Genomic DNA, 26,483 nt, shown 5'->3' with positions numbered 1-26,483 from the left:
GGTTTCCTCAGCTATAAAGTGGAAATTGTAACATATACCTCACTGAGTAGGCTGTGGGAGGACAACAAAACGGAGGTCCATGTGGACATGGGTAGCCAAACGCGCAGTGCCACTGTGACCTTAGTACCTGCCGGTCCCACCGCAAGAGCTGGTTGGGCCAGGTTCCTCACTGGCAGCTTCACTAAGAGTACGGCTTTGTTTCTAAACTAGGGGTTGCCAATCCTGTGTTTTTCAGGGTTGCCTGAGGCGGTTTTGAGTTGCCTCTGGCTGCCAGAGAGATGTAGAGCTAGGCTGGTGTAAGGATTGTACGGAGAGATGTTGCTCCGGAAAATGTGTCGTCTCATCACCTCTGCCTCTTTGTTTGTACTTCTTGCTACTTCCTGCAGAGACAGTGGACCCAGAGGGATTCGGACATTACTTTCTGTTTCTGTTGGAGATACTTGGTTTCTGTGACAGCGGCCTCAGATATACCTGACTTCTCTTTAGCAGCATAAAGGGGTATAATTTTGGAAAGTTGCCTGACTTTTAATTTTTCCTAAAATAACTGGAGTTACCGTTTACCAAATGATGAGAATATGTTATAAGAATAAGCATTAGAAGTTTCAGTCCATGGCCATTTTTCTGTGGTTTTATAAAAAAAGATGAACAGGGCTGAGTGCAGTGGCTCATCCCTGCAATCCCAGCAGTTTGGGAGCCTGAGGCAGGCAGATCAGTTGAGGTCAGGAGTTCGAGACCAGCCTGGCCAATTTAGTGAAATCCCGTCTCTACTAAAAATACAAAAACTAGCCATGCATGGTGGCTCATGCCAGTCATCCTAGCTACAAGGTAGGCTGAGGTGGGAGAATCCCTTGAACCCAGGAGATGGAGGTTGTAGTGAGCTGAGATCGCGCCATTGCACTCCAGCCTGGGCAACAGAGCGAGACTCTTGTCTGCAAAAACATATTAAAAAAATAGAAAAGAGGCAGAAACACCGGAAAACATTAGCATATCCCAAATCATCACCTTGGACCTTGGAAAACATTCCTGCTCTGCAGGACTTCATGAGACTGACTGTCACCCGGGGCAGGCTATCAAGCTTTGGGATCCAGTGGGGAAATGGGTTTGGTTTACGGTAGATCTTCCTGTCATATTCAGTGATGCTTGGTGGGAAATCTTGCTGGCCAGACCTTCAGAACCCTTTGCAATGGCGGGCCAAAACCTGTGACCACACTTCTTCTTTACCTTTTTTTTTTTTCCCAGGAAAAGAAGATTTTTCAGATCCCCTGGATGCATGCGGCTAGACATGGGTGGGACGTGGAGAAGGATGCACCCCTCTTTAGAAACTGGGCAATCCACACAGGTACTAAAACTCCCTGCGATGTGTACAGAGGCGGGCACTCACACTTAGTTTTCTTTCTATTACACATAAAATATCCCGGCTTATGACCTCACGAAGATGGCTCTGAAAAACCTGTGACGTGTCCCTAGGCACTTCCAGGACACTTGGGGTACAAATTACATCTCTCCGAAGTGATGTTGCATTCATCACATAGAATCTTAGTCCTTACATTTCCTACAAATGTGGTATTCTCAGAAGTTCTCTAGGTGTTACCAGGGGAATATAAACTCATCGTTTGTTTGATGCTATAAACTTTGATCAAGTTTATCTCCCCCCAAAGGCAATCAGAAAGAAATTGATTGATTACATTTACGTAGGGAGCTATTTACGGGAACGGAGCTTGTATGGGATGTTGGAGCATTGGATGGAAAGAGGCACTCAGGTTCCCTCTGCCTGGTGACTTTGCAGCCTCTCAGTCTTCTGTGTTTCTTACGTTGATGCTCCGTTCTTCCAGCATTATAGTTTCCTCAAGCTGTGTAGTAGAACCAGGGTGACCAGCTTGTCCCAGTTTGCCTGGAACTGTCCAGGTTTTGAAAACAAAATTCCCACATCCCAAGAACCTTCTTACCCCCAGGCACACCAGGACGATTTGTCACTGGAGATACAGCCTGGAGTGAAAAGGTTTCCTTGTACTGCCTGGCCAGCCATACCGTATTTCCAGAAATTTCTTCCTCTGTATCTAATGTTTTCCCTCTTTTTCTTAACCTTTGTCTATGCTGTTAGGAAAGCATCAACCAGGAGTAGATAAACCTGATCCCAAAACATGGAAGGCGAATTTCAGATGTGCCATGAACTCCCTGCCTGATATTGAGGAAGTTAAGGACAAAAGCATAAAGAAAGGAAACAATGCCTTCAGAGTCTACCGAATGCTGCCCCTCTCAGAACGGCCTTCTAAGAAAGGTAAAGGTGTTTACAGACGGAAAAGCGATCACTCAGTGTGCATCATCGTGCCTTCGTGATTTCTTCATTTCTACATCTGCAGTCACGTTGCAGGTAGAACAGCGTGTTCATGCTGTAGGGGATCATTCCGCCCCTACCGGGCTTGGAAACAAAACTTTCAAGTGGCCAAAGTTAGTAAAAGATGCATGTGGAATTTTGACCATGTACAGACTAAAACAACAGGTTCATAGAGAGTTTCAGGAAGAATTATTTAACTTAAGGGAAAGGTTTCTCTGGAGGTCCTTCATGAATTAATCCAAAACTACATTTTTTTTTGCCACAGGAAAGAAACCAAAGACAGAAAAAGAAGACAGAGTTAAGCACATCAAGGTAATCTTGGGTGGTTCAGAAAGTCGGACTGGGATCTTATTAATGACTCATGTTCTGCCTTATAAAGATGAGTCGCAGGACCTCTGTAGAGTGTGTCATCTTTCTTCCTTTGCCCGCGTGTCTTCTGTGCTTTACATGTTTGCTCTTCGGCATGTATCCACTTGCAGACATAGGTACACGGGGCCCCGCCTCATCCCGTCTCCCTGGGAAATTTATGAATGAAGTCACAGATGGACACAATGTGCTCGGCAGGCTGAAGCCTCTATCTGGCCACCACAGCCTTTGCCGGCAGTCACTTCGTGCGAGCTAAGCTCCACACTAGCTTATGTCCCGTACTCTTAACTATATTTTCAGGCTTTTAAATATACTCTACTATGTGTGAAATGTTATATGCCTCTATAAAATGTATGAACTGTATTTTATACACATTTCATCACGGGCCCTGTGGTGGGGGAATCGTGGTCAGCCCCAGGACTCCATCAGCACAGCTCTCAATGGCTGCCTTCTGTCCACTGTGGAATTATCTCTATGTCCCACAAGGGTTTTCCATGGGATGTGCGTGTGTGTGAGCTTCTCAGTAGGCTGGGCAGTCTGAACTCCCTGCAGCTTAAGGATCTTTGCGGATAGATTAGGCAGCCCTTGTTAAATAGGGAGAGAAGAGCCAAATATTCCCCGCGAAACCGGGGACAAGCTTCACTTGCTGAGCAGAGAGCAGACGCTGCAGTCACAGACCCAGGAACCTCAGAGAGACTGTCTGGCTCGCTGGCCTCTTTTTGCAGATGAAGAGATGGCGGCTTGAGAGAGTTGAGTGACATGCACCCAGGGTCACCTGGATACTCAGAACTAAACTTGAAGGAGAGGCTAATTATACTGATTTATAATTTAGAATAAATGTTAAAGAAAAAAAGAAAGCAGACCATTCAGACAGCACAATGTTTAAAAACAAGCCACTACTTTGGAATAAAAAAAAAAACCCAAATAATATGCTTCTGATATAAAGTTAGACTCATGAAGGTAGTTAGATTGTGAGGAAAGACTTAGATAAATTGCTGAAGTTTTAGAGCGAGTTACTTGTGCAATGGAAAAATAAATATTTTAGGCAGGGTATTTTTGCAGTGATACTTTCAATTTCACTTTCTGTATATATACACATATATTTTTGAGTTGGAGTCTCACACTGTCACCCAGGCTGGAGTGCAGTGGTGCGACCTCGGCTCACTGCCACCTCCGCCTCCCCGGTTCAAGCAATTCTCCTGCCTCAGCCTGCTGAGTAGCTGGGATTACAGGTGCTCACTCCCACACCCAGCTAATTTTTGTATTTTTAGTAGAGACAGGTTTCACTATGTTGGCCAGGCTGGTCTTGAACTCCTGACCTCAGGTGATTAGCCTGCCTCGGCCTCCTAAAGTGCTGGGATTACAGGCGTGAGCCACCATGCCTGGCTCCAAAACAGTCTTTTATAGTTCAGCTTAATATAATGTTTGAAGCAAATTCCATACCTCTTCCATAATAGTTCAGTATATGTATTTAAAAGTTAAGTGCTCTGTAAAAATACCATGATGTCATTATTGTACCTGAAAAAATAAGTAGTTTCTCTCCATATCAGTGAATATCCTGCAGTGTTAGAGTTTCAGTTGCTCCACACATGTTATAACTTTCATGTGGTTTCTTTACTTAAACTGAGACCCATATAAAATCCACATGATTTTTGAATGTCTTTTAAGTATTATTATTTTTTTTTCTGTTTTTTCTTTTGAGATGGAGTCTCACTCCGCCGCCAGGCTGCAGTGCAGTGGCGCGGTCACAGTGTGCTGCAACCTCCGCCTCCCGGGTTCAAACAATTCTCCTGCCTCAGCCTCCCGAGTAACGGACTACAGGCGCACGCCACCACGTCCGGCTAATTTTTGTATTTTTAGTAGCGGGTTTCACCATGTTGGCTAGGATGGTCTCGATCTCTTGACCTCGTGATCCGCCTGCCTTGGCCTCCCAAAAAGTGCTGGGATTACAGGCGTGAGCCACTGAGCCCAGCCAAGTGTTTTTAAGTATATATGTTTCTTCTTTATTACCTCTTAAAACATTTATTTATTTATTTATTTTACAATCGAACAAACTTGGTTGTTAACCATATCATTTCTCAGCTTTTGTTATGTTTATGGCCGGTCTTACTCTGTCACCCAGGCTAGAGTGCAGTGACGTGATCATGTCTCCCTGAAGCCTCAACCTCCTGGGCTCAGGTGATCCTCCCCGCTGCCGCCTCCCTTTAGTAGTCGGGTCTACAGGTGTTCATCACCAAGAACGGATAATTAAAACTGTTTTTTTTAATAGAGGTGAGGTCTCAGTCTGATGCCTAGGCCGATCTCAAACTCCTGGCCTGAAGTGATCTTCCTGCCTTGGCTTTTCAAAATATTGGAATTACAAGTGTGAGCCTGGCTGAGTTTGTATTTTTAAGGCCTACGTTTTGATTCATGTTGTTTAGTCAGAAAAGTATAGCTTCCTCACAAATGTGTGATTGTGAAGAACCTGCTACAATTTTAAGTGTGACCGAAGCGTATTTACTACTTTTTTCCATTCATCTAGCCCAGTGCCTGGCCCAGAACAGATATCTAATAGGAATTTGATAACTGATGAGATGCGTCAGCATTTGTTGACTAAACAGAGGCATAAAGAAGCGGGATATGCGGCGTGCAAGTGAGGGGTTTTCCATCAGGATGCAGATTTCATTTCATATCGCAGTTAATGGAGAAATAAGAATGGAGGAACAGATGTCACCTTTTCAGCACACTTCACTCACGTGTATCCACTGTGAGCCATCGAAGGCCAGATGCCAATGATGCTAAGATTACCGTTATTTCACGTATGTCTTAGACAAACTGCTTCCAATGAAACCATGACACATGATAGATTGTAAGGCACATCCCCTTTCAGGGCTGTGGCAGCGTGAGGAAATGTGCATCTCAGAGTCCATGCCATGTGGTGGTCCCTTCGTCCAAGATCTCTGCGGTCACATCAGCACTGGCGGTGTCTTCACATGGCCACTAAAATGTTCAAGTTGTGGAAGGCACAGTCCTGGGTGGGCTTGACCATCCCAGCCCAGGGAAGTAAGTGAGAGATCTTAGGTGCAGCTGTGAGGGTCAAGATCCACCTGAGCCAAGTGTGTTTTATGAAATCCTTGTGCCATGAAGATATGGCTCATACCTGAAACTTTCCCCTCCAAAGGACATGATTCCTTCAGTAGAAGGCAGGTGATTCACCAGACCTAAGCCAGCCTAACTTGAATTTCAATCTGCTTGCATTGTGCTTTGCAGTGTAGCAGGGAAGCTCGGAAGTAGCCAGCAGGCTTCCGGAGTTCTGGACTTCCTGGCTGCTCAAGCCATTGTGTGGACTCAGTGTCTCTGTGGAGTGTTTGAAAAGTGAACTCCCAGGGCATCTGGAATTGGACAGTCAGAGGACACTTATTAGCTGTTAATATATTACTTTTTAATTGTATGTCAAAATAACCAAGCACTGGCTGGGCATAGTGACTCACCTGTAATCCCAGCACTTTGGGAGGCCGAGGTGGGTGGGTCATGAGGTCACGAATTTGAGACCAACCTGGCCAATATAGTGAAACCCCGTCTCTACTAAAAATATAAAAAAATTAGCCGGGCGTCATGGTACATGCCTGTCATCCCAGCTACTTGGGAGGCTGAGGCAGAAGAATCGCTTAAACCCAGGAGGTGGAGGTTGCAATGAGCCGAGATTGTGCCACTGCAGTCCAGCTGGGGTGAAACAGCGAGATTCCATCTCCAAAAAAAAAAAAAAAAAAAAAGAAAAACACCCAAGCACTGAGTTAATATATCTTGTGCAAATATACTAAACCTACTTAGTCTACTCAAATATGTAACTGGTTAGATAGACCGTAGATTTCTTCTGCTGAGAAAATTTGTCTTTTATGTGGTAACTAGGTATGAAAATTTGCTGTGGAAGCAAGCTTTTCCCAATCTTCAGTTCAAGTTGAAGTTTTAATTAGCAGACAGTGTTTACAGCATGTGGGCCAAGTGTTAGAATTTTCTTGGGGTCACTCATGATTTATCTCCATGCTTTATGTCCCCCAACAAATAGTTTCCCCGAGACTGGAAGACCCAAGGCCCATTGGCCTGAGCATTCTCTGACATTTCCTTTTGTGAGTATATCCCTACGTGCTCACAAACACCATGTTTTCCTGGAGCTAAGCCCCATCTGTGTGGCGGAACTGGATATCTAAGGAAATAAGAACAAGAAAAACAGCTGGGTACAGTGGTGCATGCCTGTAGTCCCAGCTACTCAGGAGGCTGAGGTAGGATTGCTTGAGCACAGGGGTTCGAGGCTGCAGTGAGCCATGATTGCACTGCTGCACTCCAGCCTGGGCAACAGAGTAAAATCCCCACCTCAAAAAAGATAAACAACAGTAAGCAATCCTGGATTCTACATAATCAGTGCATATATATGTTTCGGAAAATAGCACGGAACGGTTTGCTCTGTGGGACTTCAGACAAGGCCAAGAACAATAAGGATAGAAGTCGTTAAAACAGAGGGGCGCTGGTTGATATTTTTGAGCTGATTCCAAGTTCCCAGCTATGATTACTGTCTCATTGATTTCTCCCTGTGATGGGCAGGTTCATCTCCCTTTTATACATTTGGGAAATGGATGCCCAGAGAGGCTGATTGATTTTCCCAAGGCTGCATTGCTTTACAGAGCTGAGATTTGAATCCAGCTATGTCCACTCAGTGCCTTATAGCCTCTGGGGCCTAAGCCAGGCCTTGAGGGATGAACAGGGTCAAACCGTGGTCCTTCCGCAGCACTAAGGGCCTCAGGAGTGAAGGCCTTGGAGGCTAGAGTTGGTTTGTCTGTCCTGGATGAGACAGGAAACTGGCTTAATTAGAGCAGGAGTTTGTGTGAGGGAACAATGGGAAATACAGGCGTGTAGGTGGGGCGGGTAGAAATGGGTACTTCCTGCTTCAGAGGGTTGTTTGCAGCTGAAATATACGTGCCTTGAAATTGTACAGTACTTCCTGATCAAAGTGTTATTGTTGTCAAGGCGATAGAATTGGGAAGGGCTGCTAAAGTCGCTTGGTAAAGATTAGGCCCGGTCTGTATTTGTTCTGAGCGCAGACCTATGGGGAAGCAGATCGGCGTTCAGCTGCTCTTGCTCATGGAGCTGTTAGCTCTAACAGTGACATGAGCTGGCTTAAAACACGGTGCACTCCCTGGCAGGGCTGCTACTGCTGATCCCCTCACTGGTTGGAAGAGGTCTTCAGTTTTTAAGCTTTAATAAAATGAAAACACATGCCAGCAGCTCACTTGATAAACAGATAACACGAGGGCTGCCCTGGGTGGAGCGGGCTATCGGGCTGATTCTGCCTGCCCGGGATACTCCCTTCCCATGTGGTGGCTCAGGAGGGGAGCTCTGAGCCCTGTTGGAGAGGCGTGAGGACAGCTGTATGAAATGACACAGCTGAACTCCTTGGAGCACTCAGAGCAGGAGGGAATTGACAAGGAAGGGAGGCCTTTCTCACCGGGGTGGGAAGCAGTCCAGGGAGGGGCGGGAGCTGGGCCACTGGCATGGAGGGGAGGAGACGTTTTCCAGAAAGTGGAAGAGGGTTCGGAGGATGCAGATAAGAGCGGCCTGAAGAGGAGGCCCCCGCGTTTCTCACCTTCAGAGGGGGTACTGGGAATGGAGGTCGTTTTGTGGAGAGGATGTTTCACTTTGGACATACTGCCTTTGACGTGACAGAGAACCCTGAGAGCAAATGCCAGCTCCAAAGTTGGAGGGCATAGTGCTCGGGTGAGTGCCCCAACCAGCAGATGTGTGTTCATTTACCTGAGAATGGCGCTGGTGGCTTTGGAAACCGATGCCTTCTCCAGGAGAGAAACTATGTGAGTTGCAGACAAAGGCCCACGAAGAAGAGGCAGAGAAAAGTGAGCCAAGGAAAAATGTCCAGAGGGAAGTGGCAGTGACAGAAGGGAGGACGAGAACAATGATGGCCTCTTTCCGAGGAAGGAAGGTGGCTTGGGACCGCAGGAGGCCCCAGCCTGGCTCACGAGAGCTGCTGTTCTGGGTGGCATAGCTGGGTGTGTGCACTCGCCAAGGTCCACTTCCCTCGGACTTGTGAAGTCCAGCTGTCAGCTTACACGTTCTGCTAGCACAGACCTAGAGATGTCCTTACATTTGATGTCCTTAAATTTAGCTTCAAAGAGACTGGCTTTGCACAGATGAATGAGAGCATTTCGGAAGGTGGGAGGTGGGCTTGTGGCCCATTACACGGGGCTTCAGGGACAAGGGGCATTAGCTCAGCGTTGAAACAGCATGGGCTCGGAGCAGAGGGGAGTCCCTCTGCTGTCCTCCACCGCCGGTCCATCCCCAAGCCCATTCAGCAAGTGTACCTCCAAGACCAGCCGAAGGTATTATTTTACACGTCTCAGGAAGCCTGCTCCTGCCCTTGAACGCTCGCGTGCCAGTTTGCTTTGGCTTTTAAAATCCCTTAAACTGTAGACCAAACCTTGGATTCTGTAATTATAGCAAAGGGCCTTGAACGTCAATGCTTGGCGGAGTTCATGCACGGTGGGCGGAGTTCACGCTCGGTGGGCGGAGTTCACGCACGGTGGGCGGAGTTCACGCGCGGTGGGCGGAGTTCACGCATCTATGGACAGCGAACCTTGGGTTCCATAATTATAGCATGGGTTTTTGAGCATCAGTGTTTGGTGCGGTTCACGCACCATGGAGGAGTCTGCACCCAAGCACAGTCTTTTTTTTGGCGGGGAGGGGCTATCTTTGGAGCAAGGTGAGAAAATGAAAAGCCACGAAAGCTACGGGTTAGTTGATTTACAGAAGAGCCTGTATCTAAAGTGAGAAAAGGAACGGAAAGGGGAGATAGGAGTCTTGGCCAGGATGAAGCAGGCCGGGATATGGGGCAGCAGAGCAGGAGGCAGTTGAGCCAGGGCAGGAGTGGCGTGGGGGCATCGGGGGTCAGAGAGGCTTCGGGTGAAGGCCATCAGGGTCTGCAGGATCTCTGTGTGCATTTTACACGGAGAACTCCACACCCCTTTTCTTCATATGAGATCCTTGGATTTTAATATAGCTTAGATTTAGATATTACTACTTCTAATCATTTCAGACACCTTGACCCAGCTTAATAAAGATCCTTCTCTCCTGGGCCTGTTCTTCTTGGAGGCGTTCTGGGGAGCTGGTTCTGTTTCACTGTGTCATTGCCTGTACTGTCTGTCCTGAGCGACGGTACCAGTGAGATGATTGCACTGATGGCATTGAAATGACAGGGTTTGGGCCAGGCATGGTGGCTCACGCCTGTAATTCCAGCACTTTGGGAGGCTGAGGCGGGTGGATCACGAGGTCAGGAGTTTGAGACCATCCTGGCTAACACGGTGAAACCCCGTCTCTACTAAAAATACAAAAATTACCCAGGTGTAGTGGCACGTGCCTGTAGTCCCAGCTACTCGGGAGGCTGAGGCAGGAGAATCCCTTGAACCCAGGAGGCAGAGGTTGCAGTGAGCTGAGATCACACCACTGCACTCCAGCCTGGGGACAGAGCAAGACTCCGTCTCAAAAAAAAAAAGAAATGACAGGGTTTCTTTTGGGGATGAGGGGAGGAACGCATTGCTGGGAGTCGTGTCTCCCAGCCTCCACTGGTGGAATATACAGCGCCATTACAGAAGTGGTCAGTGCAGGATGCAGGGTAGGAATGGAGAGAGGGGAACAGTGTCCAGAAGAGTGTCTCGGTCTCCACTGGAATTAGGGCAAGATACAAGGGCTTCTTAAGACAGAAAGCTCCTGGAATTTAACCATATTTCATGACCAAAGACGGACTTCAGTTGCCATGTCTCCGCAGGCTAAAAGTAGCATGATCTTGGAAAATGAATTTAGTTTCTGAGTCATCATTTTCTTAAGTGATAAAAGTATCACTTGTTGCTAATTACACTGTAGATCATGTGTGACACTTAGAGATCTTCAATGGAGAAACCAGAATTAGTTTAGGTTTTTAAATATATGCAAGCCTGACTGCCTCATTACTTTTATGGGAAACCCAGAAACTGAATGAATTAAAAAAAAATAAGGTCAGACAGCAACAGAAACCCATACAAATGAGCTGTTCTCTCGGGACTTCTTCAGGGGCCTGTGTTTAGTTCTTTTTGAGGGAGCTGAGGAAGTGGAGGTGGGATAGTGAAGCGTGGGCATGACTTGGGGTGGGGAGACCCACCAGGTGTCATTGAGGACGCCATTGAGAAAGGAGGCTGACATCAGAGAGGCAGAGAATCGTAGCAGTGTCAGACAGCTCAGGCCGCCACGGAGGGACAGCATCCTCCTCCCCATCAGAGATCAGAGTCTGGGGCTGCAGGGGAAGGGATTTGAGGAGAGGCCATTGCATTTGGGAGAGCAGAGTTTAGCTGGGGACCTTTGGTAATGGTGAGTACTTGTTTGTTAATAATTGCCCTGTACGTAGTTGGCTCATTTAATCTCCTTATCCCTACCACATGGGTCCTATTATTGTCCTCAGTTTACAACTGTCCGCAGTGCCCTAGGGTGGCTTGCAGAGGTTGAATAAGGACCCACAGCCAGTGAGGAGTGGAGGCACCAGGCTTTGCCCCAGGCCCTCCTGATTCCAAAGCCAGATCTCTCAAGGCCTGGCTGGGAGCTTGATTCTGCAGGAAGAGGGGAGTGAGACCGCAGGTACTAACACGGGCCCAGGTGGAGAGGCGAAGTCCGGAAAGGCAGACGCTGGGTGGGAAGTTTGGCTGTAAAAGAGGAGAAAACCTGGTGACTCACTCAGGTCACAGGCAAGTGGTTGTTTTTCCAGAAAGGGCAGACTTTTTTTTTTCTCTTTAAGAATCAGGACCTTACTCTGTCACCCAGGCTGGAGTACAGGGACATGATCATAGCCCACTGCATCCTCGAACTCCTGGGCTCAAGAGATCCTCCCCCCACCTCAGTCTCCCAAGTATCCGGGACAAGAGGCTTGCACCACCACACCCAGCTAATGCTTTTATTTTTTGTAGAGACAGGATCTTGCTCTGTTGCCCAGGCTGGTCTCGAGCTCCTGGGCTGAAATGATCCTCCAGCCTCCGCCTTCCAAAGTGCTGAGATTCCAGGGTGAGCCACCATGCTTGGCCCAAGAAAGGGCCGACTTCTTACTTAGAACTTGTAAAAGAGAACAGTGCAAGATGCTGGGGAGAAAGGGGTGGAAGCCGGGCCTCGCAGGGATGGGTGTCCTGGGCCTGCCCTTACATCCGACTTTCGGGACATCTGCTAAGCCAGGCAGTGTATGGTTTCTTTAAAAACTGAGCTCCACAGTGAAGGGATGCCTTTGAAGTCATGTTACTAAGGTGGGAGTTTGCCAGGTGGGATTAGAAGGGGGAGGTTATTTCCCCTCCTTCCGTTAGTGACTTTTTGAGGATTTAGGGGGGATTGATTCCAAGAAGTGTATAAATAAGCTGATAAGAACACCCACCGTGTTTCAGAGCCGACCACTCGGGACCTTTCCAAGCACAGTCGCATCTACTTGCACGAACCTCTGCTTCCAGTCCTGTGTTCCTTCTGCTCTCCACCCTCTTCTTCCGCTTTGGATTCCTTGGGTGTTGTCATGTGTGGCTTTTGTCTGACCTGATTGCTATCATACAACGGATGCAAGCTTCCCTTGAGTGCTGACTGGCAGCAGGCACCTCAGGGCTGGCTTTGGCAGAGCCGCTTAGTACCCTCAAAGGGAATGGCGGGTTCTGATTCACTTGGAAAAAAGCACACGTTAAGAGCTCCAATAAGGGAAAAGAACTTGTTCTCATTATTTCGTCAGTGTGCACGCGCAGCGTCTTGGGCCGGATGGGATATTCAGCCACCTGAAGGGCATTTATGTAAGGCCATTGTGTGGGGCTGGCCGGCTGGGCTCAGGCCCAGGTTAGGCCCTTGTGCTCAGCCAGCCGTCCAGTGCAGGGCACTCAGGTGGCCACAGGCCATGGCAAAACTTATCTGCAGGGAAGTCATCCACAACTTCCTCTGGGCTCCTGTTCTTGGGCCAATCATTGAGGCAGAGCTTTTCCTAAGAAATAGTTATGAAAGAGGTGGCATGCTTCCTTCCTTAGGAGAAAGCCGGGCATTGATTCTTTTGAGCACGAGGGGGAGAATGTGGAATCCCCGCAGCGCACATTTTGCAGAGACAGCGACGCAGCTCTGCGTAACCCCACAGCTATTGTCTGTAGGTGGAAGCATTTCCTAAAGGCAAGCCAGATGGGCCGGTACCGTGTCCTTGAAGGGAAATAGAAGGAGCTGCATCCCCAGCAGCGTACCCTGTGCAGAAATACGCTTTCCCACAGGCCAGTTTAGAGAAGCAGGGATTGAATGCGTTCAGCAGCTGAACGTGAGTGACACTAGCATTAAAGAAAGTAGGCAGAGGGTAGAATTTCAGCTAGGTGAAGGGAGGGGAAAGGAAGTGTTCTCAATTCTTTTTTCTTTTCTTCTTCCTAGCAAGAACCAGTTGAGTCACCTCTGGGGCTTAGTAATGGAGTAAGTGATCTTTCTCCTGAGTATGCGGTCCTGGCTTCAGCTATAAAAAATGAAGTGGATAGTACGGTGAACATCATAGGTAAACTGTTTTGACATCTCATTTTTTCTACATACGAGCAGCCCCCCGGGGCCTAAAATTTGTGCAGCAGTGAACTTCAAATAACATAGTCAGTGGGAGGAGGTCTTGGAATCATCTGACAATGCAAGTTCCAGCCCCCAGGTTTCCAGGCTGAGAAATGAAGGCTCTTGAAGATCAGATGATTAGATGGGTCAGTCTCAGTGGAAGAAGGCTGGGGTGACCTCCCAGGAGAAATGTTAGTTTCCCAGCGGCTCGTGGCTAGAAATCCCAGTCTTTCACTATTTGGTCACATGGACAAAAGAGTATTTATTTAACTTGGGAACCAAGGAGAGGAAAGATTGTCCTCACGAATCCTCCCAGCACCCACTTCCTGGCAGACAGAGAAACTGAGGCACAGAGACATGCTGCTAGAGGGCCCACTCCAATTCAGCAGATACTTTTGAGCACCTTCTGTATATCAGACTCAGTGCGAGGAGCAGGAAATAGTTGGAGGAGGCCCGATTTCTCTTTTCATGGAGGGACACAGATAGTCAACAAAGACACCCACAGATAGCCGCAGTATTACCATTTGTGGGAAATACTGCAAAAGAAAAGAAAGGAGAGAGAAAAATCCAAGGAACCAAATTTAGATTGGCGGTCTCAGAGGAGCAGTGCTTTCCCTCCTTGGTAATAGTTGAACAGCCTCCAGATGTAACTGGCCATGCCCACCCCCGAGGAGGGCAGGGTCTTTACACTGAAGATACATGTAATTCCTTCACTTGGGTGGACAGATGCACAGGTGTAGTGCCCAATAGACCTCACCCTGCTTTCCCTTTAAGGGGAAGGAGGAGAAAAAAAAGCCCTGGTTATTTTTACTTTGTTTTAGCATTGAATTTTTGTTGTATGTGTGGTGACTTCTGTTTTGAGGAAACAGAAGAAGCCAGCAACATGCTGGCTTGTCCTGACGACTCCGCTGGCCTCTCGCCGGGGTTAGCAGGTAGCAGTGCGATTTTGTGTTGAAACCATCTCCCGGGCAGTGTAGAAAGTTTGCAGGTGCAGACATCCTGTCTGACTGGCCGAGGCAGTGCTCTAGAACCCTGGTGTATTTCTTGATAACAGCTCCACCCTTCAATAAAGCAAAGATTGCTATGAAACCAGACAGAGCAGTCTGTAGTGACCAGGCATGTGGCAATTAGGAAGTCATGGCGTTGGGATTTTTGTCTTAATTTTGGCTGCCCGAAGTGCCCCTTATAGGAACAGTGCTTTCCCTCCTTGGTAATAGTTGAACAGCCTCCAGAAGTAGCTGGCCGTGCCCACCCCCGAGGAGGGCAGGGTCTTTACACTGAAGACACGTGTAACTCCTTCTCACTTGGGTGGACAGATGCACAGGTGTAGTGCCCAATAGACCTCACCCTGCTTTCCCTTTAAAACAGGCAAATTGTTTCCAGATTTGCCCGTCTTTATCCACAGTGAAGCTCAAGCAGCTTTTTAAGGCAAGCCTGTCAACCCACGTACCAGTGTGGGATCCCGAAGGCGCAGGAGAGCGGATTCCCAGCTCACAGACCAGCGTTAGGGCCCCCCCGAGGGCCTCCCAGTCAAACGCAAGCGTGGCAGACTCTGGCCCCAGCACTTGGTGTGGTTTCAGGATGGCCAGAGGTGACACAGCTGTGGAACCGGGTCTTCGTCTCTTCCCATATCCTTTGTTTCCCCTTCTTTTTGCCATATTTTCTTGTGCTTCAGATGGACACTTTATTTATAAGATAAAAAGTAGCTCTGGGGCAAGTCTTTAGATGGAGAGCACCCCGTCTTAGGAGATCACTCATGCTGTCAGCCGTGCTCCGTAACTTCTTCCTGGAAGCCGAGCTATTCACCCCTTAGGAGAAGGGACCTGAGACAAGGCGTTCAGTGTTATCCACACCCCTGGAACGCTGTTAGCAAGATGAAACTCCCTGTGAGGTGTGAACTATTACATCGCAATCCTCCCAGACACAGAAGCCATGACAGACTTTATTCTCGGCTCTATTGGACTTGGAGCACCTGGCACTGAGGTGAGACTGTGGGGCTGCTTCTCAGTCACCAAGTGCCAACTGGGAGACCTGGGCAGTGGAGTTGGGCTGCTGTGTTTTCAACCTTAAGAAGTTTTTATTTATTCAAGACAGCTGTCATCTTTCTGTGAGGCTGTATGTTATCTCCTTCCCCCGTCCCTTGCTGCCACCACCTCAGTTATATCACCTGTCAGCTCCTCCAGTCTTCCCTCACCATTCTTCTCAAGCCCATCCCCTTCTGTTTCTGATACTGCGTCTGGTCCTGCCGTGGCTGTCACCTGGGCTCTGCTTCCATTCTGCCCTCTCGTGATTCTTCTCACAGAATAAAGAATGCCAGTGTCATCATGTCACCACCGCCCCTGAGAGAAAGACTTGAGTTCCCCCAGGGCCCTGGGTCTGGCGTGACCTGGGCCCTGCCTACCACTTTCATACCTGTCTTTGAACTTGAATTACTCTGAGCAAGTTAAGCTCCCTATGGCTGCTCGTAGAGACAGTGAGGTTGGTGGTGGGTCTCCTTACTGTGACGCGGCTGCAGAGGCTCTGTCCCTAGGCACGGTGAGGAGGGGACCTGTGGCAGTTCCAGCAGGAAGCGTAGCTCCAGCTCAACACATCTCGTCCACATTTCCACTCCCATAGCGTTGAGATACTGGTGAGCTCTACCGAGTGTACTGGGATACACGCTGTGCTTTCCTTTGTGTGGTGGCCTGAGATGCCGTTTTTCATGGGCTGTGGGGTGCACACTGCCCCGCCCCACTCTCGCCTCCTCCTGTGCTCTGTCACCCTGGTGAGGTGCGTGCAGTCTGCAGTCGGGGGCAGCCTGGTCCGGGCACCTACAGACCTCTGTCTCTGACTCACTGCTCCCACCATGGCTCTCGAGTGCCCAAACCAAATCATGGCTGTATTTTATGCCGAAAGGGCACGAGATTAGAAGTCAAAAGACGTAGGTTCTAGACCTAGTTCTGAAGTTTTTTATTGACCATGTGACTTTGGGGAAACTCCTTAATTTTTTGAAATCAGATTTCTATGTAGATTGGAAATCATATAGAATTATTTATAAAATGGAAATATTTAAAATTTAAAATTATATAGAAAATGGATATTCATACTTTTCCTGCCCATCTCACAGAGTTATTGTGAGGGTCAAATGAAATGTACAGATAAACTTCTCTGGGACTAGAAGGGGGTAAAATGATATGTTATGATTATGATATTACCAAAATCATATTAAAATATATTTGATTAAGAGAAATAGCCTCCATCTGTGCTGTGTCATCAGGGCTGGTGTGAAGTTTAACTACTGAAACTTTCAGATGGGGTCCGGGAAATTTCCCTGTCTGGTGCCCTGCTGATGGCCTGATTTTGTATGCCTGCTAATAAGTTTCATTCTTGACTCTGCAGCTACCTGGGTGACCTTAGCAATTTACCTGACCTCTGGGTTTTAGCTTTTTTCAACCGTAAAATGATAGGACCAAACCACTTCCAAGGACCCCTCTGTTTTTAATAATCTGCCTTTAAGCACTTTCTCTGAGGTGTGGGAGCAAGCTGCTTTCTCAGGTGGAGACCTGCATTAAGTCAACAATTGCTAATAAAGTAAGAATGACCTTTTAAGGAATCAAACCGGTTCATCAGTAACCAGCCATAAATAATATTGTTATAATTCTCAGCAGCTAGATTCAGATAAAATTGCATTCCTGTGGGTGACTCTTTTCAGATGTGCTGACTTTAATAAACTGGATAAAGTTAGTGGATTTCTAGTTCTTCTGTTTGAGAATTTCCCTGGCATGCAACAGAGAACTGTTGAAAAGAAATGTCACCATTAGTTATGAGCCAGAAGACTCACTAAGGTGAGATTCAAAAGTTTTTATCCTGAGAGGGGCTAAGAAAGCCAACAGTAGCTCGGTTTTGACTTCATTAACTCTTTCTGTTAGGGAGACCTTAGTATAAAGAGTTGAAATTTGGAGTCGGGGAAGGCTAACCTTGAATCCCGGTTCTGCTGCTGATTGGCTGTCTGATCTTGAATTATTGACGTGGTTCTGTCTGGTACGGTTGTTTCAGCATGTCCAGACTGGGGATCACTATTGTGCCTTCCTCATGGGTTGTGAGGTCTTGGGAGGTGGTAGGGAGAGGCAAAGGTGAGTTCTCAGAAAATTAGGTTTTGTCATTGATATCAGTCAGGACTCTCCCAGAGGAGTGCCACTTCTGACCTTATTTGCTGTAGCAGGTAAGTTTGTTATTCATGTGTCTTTTCAGCTGTCAGGAGTCAGCGCTGCTGTCTGCTTTGTTGCTTGGTGGTTCAGGGAAATCAGTTCACATGGCATGTGAAAGAGAGAGAGAGAGAGAGAAACAGACAGAGACTGGTTAGCGATAGTGCCGACGCGCATCTAGAGAGCATTTCGGTACTGGGATTTCCCTGCTTCTCTGATGGGCATTCACTCGAGAGTTGGAAAGTTTCTAAAGTACCCACAATGTTTGGATGAAGAGAAGCCATTGTCCTTTACCGGGGCATAAGACAACACACTCCTATGGGGGAATTTGGCCTGATAGGTAACATATTAACTTGGTATCCAGATCATTGCCCAGAAAACAAAGACTGACTTTTCCGTCCTGGGCACCTGCATTCAGGGGATACATCTAAAATCTTCATGGACATGCTTATCTGCTTTTCCCCCCAAGTCATGTATATTAAGTGAAATACGGTAAAACTCACCCATTTTTAAGGGGCGAATGCAGTTCTATAAATGTTGACAGATGCACTCACTGGTATAATTGCCACCATACTGAAGACAACGTTTTCATCACCCCGACACGTTTCCTCCCTGGTCCCCAGCCCTAGCACCCACCTGCTGCTATCTTTATCACTTCCCATAGGTTTCAAGAGTCCACTTGCCAGATGTCTTGACATTTTCTGGAAAACATTAATTGTCACATCCCGTATTTGCAGATTGTCACAAACCCCTGCAGGACTCAACTCTGGCTTCAGTCAGTGAGCCTCGGCAGCTTCATGTGTCCATGTATTCAGTGGAGAGTCCCTGAGCACCTATCTGATGGGTGCTGTGAGCATGTTCATACTTTGGTTGAGGAGAGACGCTGTTGACCCATTCGGAGCTCCTTATGGGTATATAGCGTCAACCGGCAACAGGAGGCCAGAAGTCCAGAAGTGTCCCAAGGTCTCTTCCCATTGTAATTTCGGCTGAGCGATGGGGACAGTGAGTGAGAGGCACCCAAGGGAGAGAGGTTGATCCGTGCTGGGGGGTCAGGAAGGGGCTCCAGAAGGCAGGGGCATCGTGAATGCTGCCTGTTTCTCAAACCCCACCCCCATCCCCCTGCCTCATTGAAGCCTTTGATTCCTCAAACTGGAAAAAACCACTGTACTTCTTCAGCCTCCATCACGTGGCCCCTTTCCTTTCCTTTTCTTTCTTTTCATGTGTTCATGGCCTTAAACTTACTCTCTGGATGGTTAGTCGCTGGCCTATAGCCATGAATATGAACTTCTTACACACTGGATTCTTGGCTGCATTGACCTTCGGCTGCTCCTCCTAGCCCTGGGTGACAAAGTCTGGTGTGGAACAGGTGTTCTATGAATCTTTGTTAGTTGAATAACTGACTTGGGCGTCATGGGGAAAAGCAGTGAGAGAAAGAATTTCCGGTTGGAACAAAGGGATCTAAGTAGGGGGACGCTGGAGCTGCTGGCACTGTTGGTAGCCCCAGCGAGCTGGCTGGCTTTCTATTAGGAGCGACATGCAAAGGAGAGATGGGTTTTCAAGTATTGGAAGTTTAAATGGCTTTGACTTAAACCGAACTTACCTAAGACCTTCATTGCCTTCGTATGCAAGATATCACTGTGCCCTCCCTCCTCAAACACACACCCCCCATTCGGTTTCTACCTCCACCCTGCAGCTGCTTCTTAGGACCTGGGGTAGGGAAGGACATTATCTCGTTTTCCTGCCGTTTTATTTTACTTGGCGGGAAGAGGCAGAAGAAACTTGAGATGAGGGAGGTCAGTGTCGGTCAGCGTCAGTCTGTGTCCAGTGACCTGCATAATTGATGTCCTCACCCTCAAATAGGATGTTCCAAAGGATGAAATAAACTGGCTTGGGAGCCTGCCGGCCATATATAGCCTGCCTGCCTTTTCTTTAATTTTATCCCCGCCAGGAAAACCTAAACAGGATCCGGTTTCCCTTGCATTCCGTATGCTGTGGCTTTTGGACTCTTGTATCACAACCCCAAATCCCCTTTCTGAGCCTTTTTTGTGCCTTTCCTTTCTTTATTAAGGGACCTATGAATTGCCACTGCCCTCTAGAACCTTCCCTGCATAGAAACCAGATAATGTGCTTATCGCTCCACAAAAAGCAATTAAAACAGGAACTTGTTTATAAAAAAAATTCTTCAGAAAATAAAATACTTGGAGTGATTAAAACAGGAGCTTCTCCGTGACGCCTGGCGTCTCAAGGAGACTGGAATGCGGTCCCTTCCTGCTTAACCTGAATACTTTGCTGATTGGTGAGAAAATGACAGGAACATAGAACACCGCACATACTCCAAGCTGTGTGAGTTTGGACAAGTCACTCTCCCTCTCTGTGCCTGAGTTTCTTCATCTTAAACAGGATAACGATGCGTTCTCTGTCATTTTTATGGGTTAAGATGTTAAAATAACATATACAGTTATGAGTAAAACGTTGATGATGGTGGCAAAGTGCTTTGAGGACCTTGGTAATTATTTCTTTACCTTTATTTATTGAAGCTAGCTCTCAGGGACATTTCATCCAACCAACAGCCATATGAGGTCAGTTCTGTTTAAAATTAGGGCAGGACCTTAGGGACCTTCAGATTAAAATTGCAGTGAAATATCATTACTTACCTATGAGAATGGCCAAAATAAATAAACAGTGACAACGCGAAATGCTGCTGAGGCTGTGAAGAAATTTGATTACTCAGACATTGCTGGTGGGAATGTAAAATGGCACGGTCACTCCGGGAAGCAGTTTGGCAATTTCTTGTAAAATTAAACGTGAAATCATCATATGACTCAGCAATTGCATTCTTGGGCATTTATCCCAGAGAAATGGAAACTTATGTTCATAAACAGCCTGAACACAAATATTCATAGCAGCCTTGTTTGTAATAATCAAATGCTGGTATCAGCCCGGATATCCTTCAGTTGGAGAATAAACACATTGGTATATCCATACTGTGGAATACTACTCAGCAATAGAAAATGAACCAGTGACTGGTACACACAACAACTTGGGTGACTCTGCAGCGAATTATGCTGAGTTAAAAAAAAAAAAAGCCAACCCCGGCCGGGCATGGTGGCTCATTCCTGTAATCCCAGCACTTTGGGAGGCCGAGGCAGGCGGATCATGAGGTTAGGAGATCGAGACCAGCCTGGCCAACATGGTGAAACCCCGTCTCTACTAAAAATACAAAAATTAGCTGGGTGTGGTGGCGCATGCCTATAATCCCAGCTACTCGGGAGGCTGAGGCTTGAGAATCGCTTAAACCCAGAAGATGGAGGTTGTAGTGAGCCAAGATTGGATCACTGCACTCCAGCCTGGCAACAGAACGAGACTGTCTCAAAAAAAAAAAAAAAAAAAAAAAAAAAAAAAAAAAGCCAACCCCTAAAGGTTACTGTATGAGTCCATTAATGTGACATCCTTGAAATTAACAAGTTATAGAAATAGGAAACAGATTAATAGTTGCCCAGGGGTTACGGACAAAGAGATGGATAGGTACTGAAGGAAGGTGGCCACGGTTCCAAAGAGTGACGTGAGAGAGATTGGTGGTGATGGAACGGTGTGGTACTGACAGCAGTGGTAGGTACAGGAAACTTCATTTGTGATAAAATTGTACTTAGTCCCAGTGCAGGCACACACTGCCACAAAAGAGTGCAAGTGAAACTGAGGAAATCGGAATAAGATGGGTGGATTGTTATTGATGTCAATACCCTGGTTGTGATACTGTATTCTAGCTTTGCAAGATATAACCATTGGAAGAAAATGAGTAAGAGGCACACAGGATCCCTGTCTTATTTCTTACAACTGTATGTGAGTTTACAGCGATCTCGAAATAAATAATATAATAAAACAAATTGAGGCAGGTTTCAGAGCCAGGGTGGTCAGATTCCATCTTATCAGTGTTCTGGGAGCTGATGCTGCTGATGTTTGCTGGAATTGGACAGCTGACTCTATCCCATTGTGCTGAGATGTCCCAGCTGGACATGTTGCCTGCAGGGCCGGAAGAGAGCTGGGAGTGTGAGCAGAGCTCCCCACAGGTAGATTCGACACAGTTGGGTGGATTTTCATGGTCCTTCCTCCTTAGTAAAGCTTGATAATGTCTCTCTGGATCATAGAACCCAGAAAATAAGCACAGCACCTTCTTTTCGAGCAAAAGCAGGGAGCAGAAATCGGTCAGGTTCAGAGTCCTGTTATGTGTGCCCTGGGGCTGGAGCTGGATGCTGCCTCTGGTCCTGAGGCCTTGGCTATCACAGGGTTGAGTGTGGAATTCTGCTGAGCTGGATAGGACATGGCCACCTGCGCGTGCCATTGGCAGGCATGCTGGAGACAGACCTGGGGAGCCAGGTGTTGGCCTGCTCCTCCCTGGAGACATCACCCCAGAGCTACAGAACTCAGGCTTGTTCTTCAGCCCCATGGCAGGGGACAGGTGGTGAAGGGAGCCTGGCGATCTGGCTCTGCTGGGAAAGGCCTTCCTTCTTGAGAAAGTGTGCTAGAATTCTTAGGTCAGGAGACTTGGCATGATGACTCTTTTCTTCTCTGAAGTCGTAGGACAGTCCCATCTGGACAGCAACATCGAGGATCAAGAGATTGTCACCAATCCACCGGACATTTGCCAAGTTGTAGAGGTGACCACTGAGAGCGACGAGCAGCCGGTCAGCATGAGCGAGCTCTACCCTCTGCAGATCTCCCCCGTGTCTTCCTACGCAGGTGAGCGGCAGGAGGAGGCTCCAGGGTGCGCGGGAACCGGCCACGCAGTCCTCTGGTCTAGGGTCTCCCCTCTCAGCACCCCATGGAGCGTCTCTCCTCTGTCCTAGTTGTTCTTCTTGGAATTTTTCATGCTTTAATTTCTTGATCAACATCTTCTTCGACACTCGTTCCCAGTTAGAGGACAGGATCAGAATCACATTTCTTTACTAAGTCGCCCATAATGTTTGTTTGTTTTTTTTCTTGAGACAGAGTCTTGCTCTGTTGCCTAGAATGGAGTGCAGTGGGATAATCTCAGCTCACAGCAACCTCTGTCTTCTGCGTTCAAGTGATTCTCTTGCCTCAGCCTCCTAAGTAGCTGGGATTACAGGGGCGCACTGCCATGTCAGCTAAGTTTTGTATTTTCAGTAGAGACCAGGTTTTACCATGTTGGCCAGGTCTGTCTTGAACTCCTGACCTCTGGTGATCCAACCACCTTGGCCTCCCAAAGTGCTGGGATTACAGACGTGAGCCATGGTGCCCGGCCTCCCATAACGTTTCTATGTATGGTTAACAGATAAGATTTCTCTGGGGCAGCAGTTCATCAGAGTCTAATTTATTTGCCCAAGTTGTCAGAAACTTGGCACAGTGTTTTAATGGATTCTCAGTTTGAGCAGGCTGGATAGGACCTTAGAGACAATCTCTTCCCGTTCCTTCATTTCTGGACGGGAAGGGGCTTGCCGAATTGAAGGTCGTGCGGTCAGAAGTGTTGGAGCCAGGACTTGACCTCAACCTTCAGACCCCAAGCTCACTGCCGGACCCATTCCATTCCACGGAGCTTACTTGTCCCTTCCACATGTTTTCTCTTTCTTTTTCTTTCTAGTGCAGGTTCTAATTAGGCCAAATGACTGAGCCCATTTCCAATTTCCTAGGGACTTGGCCGCGTAATGACAGGAGTTGGCCTGGCCAGTCACAGGAGGAGGAACAGATCCCGTGGGCTCTTCCATTCTTACAGAGTAAAGGGACGGCCCCTCTTGTTCACTGGCGTTACCTCTTCATCTTCTCCTCCCTTCCTGATGACCTCCAATAAATTTTGTAAAAATCAATCTTAATTAGGAAATATAAATCCTGAGTCAGTGTTATTGCTTGCAGATATTAAAAATAAAAAGCAGAGGCCCCGTGATAGGAAACTGCAGTTCAGTTCTAGTCAGCAGCTCGGGGATTCTTCCCAGGGCCTTTTACGCGCTACCAAACGGGTGTCCTCCAGCGGGTGCCACCCCCAAGACTGGCTCAGACCAGCACTGGAATTAGAGCTGACTCAAAGGACCGCTTGCTTGTGAATGATCAGCCACTAAACCTAATCTCATTTTCCCTGAACGCCAACTTCCTTGATTTTGTTTTTTCACTTTTAAAAATTGTGGTCAAATACATTAACATAAAAATCACCATTGTAGCCATTTTTAAGTGCACAGTTTAGTAGCATTAAGTGCATGAATGTTGTGTGGCTGTCACCGGCATCCATCGTCAGAACGTTTTTCATCTTGCAAAACGGACACTCTGTCCCCATTAAACACCAAGTCCCCTTTCCCTCCTCTACCCTAGCCCTTGGCAACCTCTTACCTGTTTTCTATCTCAATGAATCTGGCTATTCTAGGTCCCTCGTTTGAGTGGAATCAGAGTGCTTGTTGTTTTGTGACTGGCTTATTTCACTTAGCATAGGTCCTGGTGTACATTTACGCTAGGAACATAAGTGAAATGTGAGAATAAACCTTGGCTACAGAAAGGTTATAATCTGTCAAACAGGATAAGCTTGTTATCAGTGATTTATTCAGCAAATGCATTTTGAACTTTTTTTTTTTTTTTTTTTTTGAGACGGAGTCTCACTTTGTCACCCGGGCTGGAGTGCAGTGACACGATCTCCACTCACTGCAACCTCCACCTCCCTGGTTCAAGCAATTCCCCTGCCTCCCAAGTGGCTGGGATTACTGGTGCGTACCCCCACGCACGGCTAATTTTTTTAAATTTTTAGTAGAGGCAGGGTTGACCATGTTGGCCAGACTGGTCTTGAACTCCTAACCTCAGGCAGTTGCCTGCCTGGGCCTCCCAAAGTGCTGTGATTACAGGTGTGAGCCACCGTGCCTGGCCCACATTTTGAACTCTTATATGTGCCAGTCCCTATTTGGTCCTTGCCAATATGCCATCACGAGAACTACTATTTGTTGCAAGTTTATTGTGCCCTTGGAACCGTACTCAGTACTTGGGTGCAGTTGACTCTTTGTTGTTGTTGTTTTTAATAGAAACAGTGTTCTGCCATGTTGCCCAGGCTGGTCTAGAACTCCTGGGCTCAAGCAGTCTGCTCACCTTGTCCTCCCAAAGTGCTGGGGTTACAGGCATGAGCTGCCACGCCTGGTATGGTACAGCTGACTTGTGTAATTATAATTAGGGCAACCCTGTCGGCCTGGGCACCATCATTATGCTCACTTTAAAAGTGACAAATCTGGCCGTGCGCAGTGGTTCACGTCTGTAGTCCCAGCACTGGAAGGCCAAGGTGGGAGGATCGCTTGAGCCCAGGAATTGGAGACCAGCCTGGGTGATATAGTGAGACACCACTTCTACAAAAAATAACGAACGTTAGCTGGGTATGGTGGCATGTGCCTGTAGTCCCAGCTACTTGGGAGGCTGTGGCAGGAGCATCACTTGAGCCCAGGAGTTCAAGGCTTCAGGGAGGACTGATTGCACCACTGCACTCCAGCCTGGGTGACAGAGCAAGATCCTGTCATCAAAAAATATATACATGTGTGTGTGCGTGTGTATATATGGGTCTGAGGCTGACGTGGGTAAAGCAGTGTGTCTAACACAGGAACAACTGGGGGCACAACTAGAACCCATGTGTAGTCAATGCCAAGGCCTGTCCTCATCCCCCACCCTGTGTTCTGCCCTGGACCGCTGCACGGGCTCTCCCATTCAGAACACAGCCACATCCCGTGATCTCATTTGATTTTCACAAGGACCCACCAAAGGAGGCAGAGCAGAATGTTTATGCCTTAATTTTACAGTAGAGCTAACTGAAGCGTGAAACAGCCACTTTGCTTATATTTACATAGTTATGGCTAAAAACGCCTGACTTTTTTCTGGATCCTGCTGCTGCAGGCCTCATTGCACTCCATGTGGTTTTCTTTTTCTCTTCTTTTTTTAGGGGGTTGGAGCTTTAGAATAGACTCGTATGTTTATCTGTTGAGTAAGACTTTTCTGAGGTCTTTCTGGGGATTCTGGAAAGACCTCTTCTTGCTGTTCTGCCAACAGTGGCGTTTGCTCAAGCAAAAGAACCCGGAGAACAGCAGATCCATGCGGAGATAAATGAAAATTTCATTACTGTCTCCAGGACGTTTGCATGGATTTGAAAGGCTTTCAGTGCCAGGCTGGCAGTCAACAGGAGGTTTTGCTGGAGCCTGGCTTTTCAGCCCGGCCTCTGGCTCTTTCCATTGTTTTCATTGTCTGGTTCTCCAGAGCCTTGGCGAGGGAGGTTGACTGGATGGAGCCAAAATACCCCATCGGTGCTGCTTTTCTAGAGCTAACAGTGATGTAAGAAATTTCCCTGTTACGGACTGTGGCTAATTTTAGTTCCTCAGTCAGAAATTGTGTAACATTCTGCCAGGAAAGGCAGCTTTCTGATTGTATTCACCTTTCCTGCTTTATATTCTCCATTAGAGTCGGCTGTTTGCCTGTTTTTCATGGCAGAGTTCCTTTGCTTGGGTTTTTCATCTAAAATTCAACCTCCTCTCCTCCTTGACCGCCTTTTTTCATCTGTTTGGGAAACTGGTATTTAGCGGCCGCTGTTTGCTGGCTTTTCCCCCTACCGATCATTGAACTATAATCCCAGTAGTATTACAAAGACACGTTGAGTTTTGCAAGTCTGTCTTCTCCTCTATGGTCTAAGTATTATAGTGAGAACGAGAAAAGACTGTAAAACTTTCATACTAGGGAGGGATGTTTCAAAGTGCCACTTTGGGAAGCTCTGGCAGAAAGCAATGTCGTTTAAAGGTCCATTCTAAAGTGGCCCCTTGCCTGATCTGTGGCACCAGGGTTTTATTAGGCAGTTGATGGTTTAGTAAAAGAAAGCCACAGTAGAATTATGGGGGAGGATGGGTAAGAGGGGCTGGAGAGTGGACTCGAGAAGAAAGCAATCCTCTGAAGGACTCACTGGCTGTAATGAGAGAGTGGAGATTGCCTGCTGACCAGCAGCCGTCAGTAAAGCATCATCTGAAGGACTCACTGGCTATGAGAGAGTGGAG

General features: G+C 47.4%; 1 protein-coding gene across 2 annotated transcripts in view; it reads left to right on the top strand.

Moving 5' to 3' along the window:
• Positions 1-26,483, top strand: part of IRF2 (interferon regulatory factor 2) — a 90,613-nt gene that overhangs the window by 57,413 nt on the left and 6,717 nt on the right. For both annotated transcript variants that reach the window (XM_032298754.1, XM_032298755.1), the window contains exons 3-7: positions 1,240-1,339; positions 2,102-2,278; positions 2,601-2,647; positions 13,133-13,250; positions 22,051-22,215. In XM_032298754.1, coding sequence (XP_032154645.1) covers positions 1,240-1,339; positions 2,102-2,278; positions 2,601-2,647; positions 13,133-13,250; positions 22,051-22,215 — 607 coding nt within the window. The remainder of the gene's footprint in view (positions 1-1,239; positions 1,340-2,101; positions 2,279-2,600; positions 2,648-13,132; positions 13,251-22,050; positions 22,216-26,483) is intronic.

Source organism: Sapajus apella, unplaced genomic scaffold (assembly GCF_009761245.1).
Source record: "Sapajus apella isolate SASKATOON/1434 unplaced genomic scaffold, GSC_monkey_1.0 scaffold39, whole genome shotgun sequence".
Lineage (NCBI taxonomy): Eukaryota > Metazoa > Chordata > Mammalia > Primates > Cebidae > Sapajus > Sapajus apella.
Note: the sequence above shows the minus strand (reverse complement) of the source record. Positions and strands in the feature narration are given on the sequence as shown.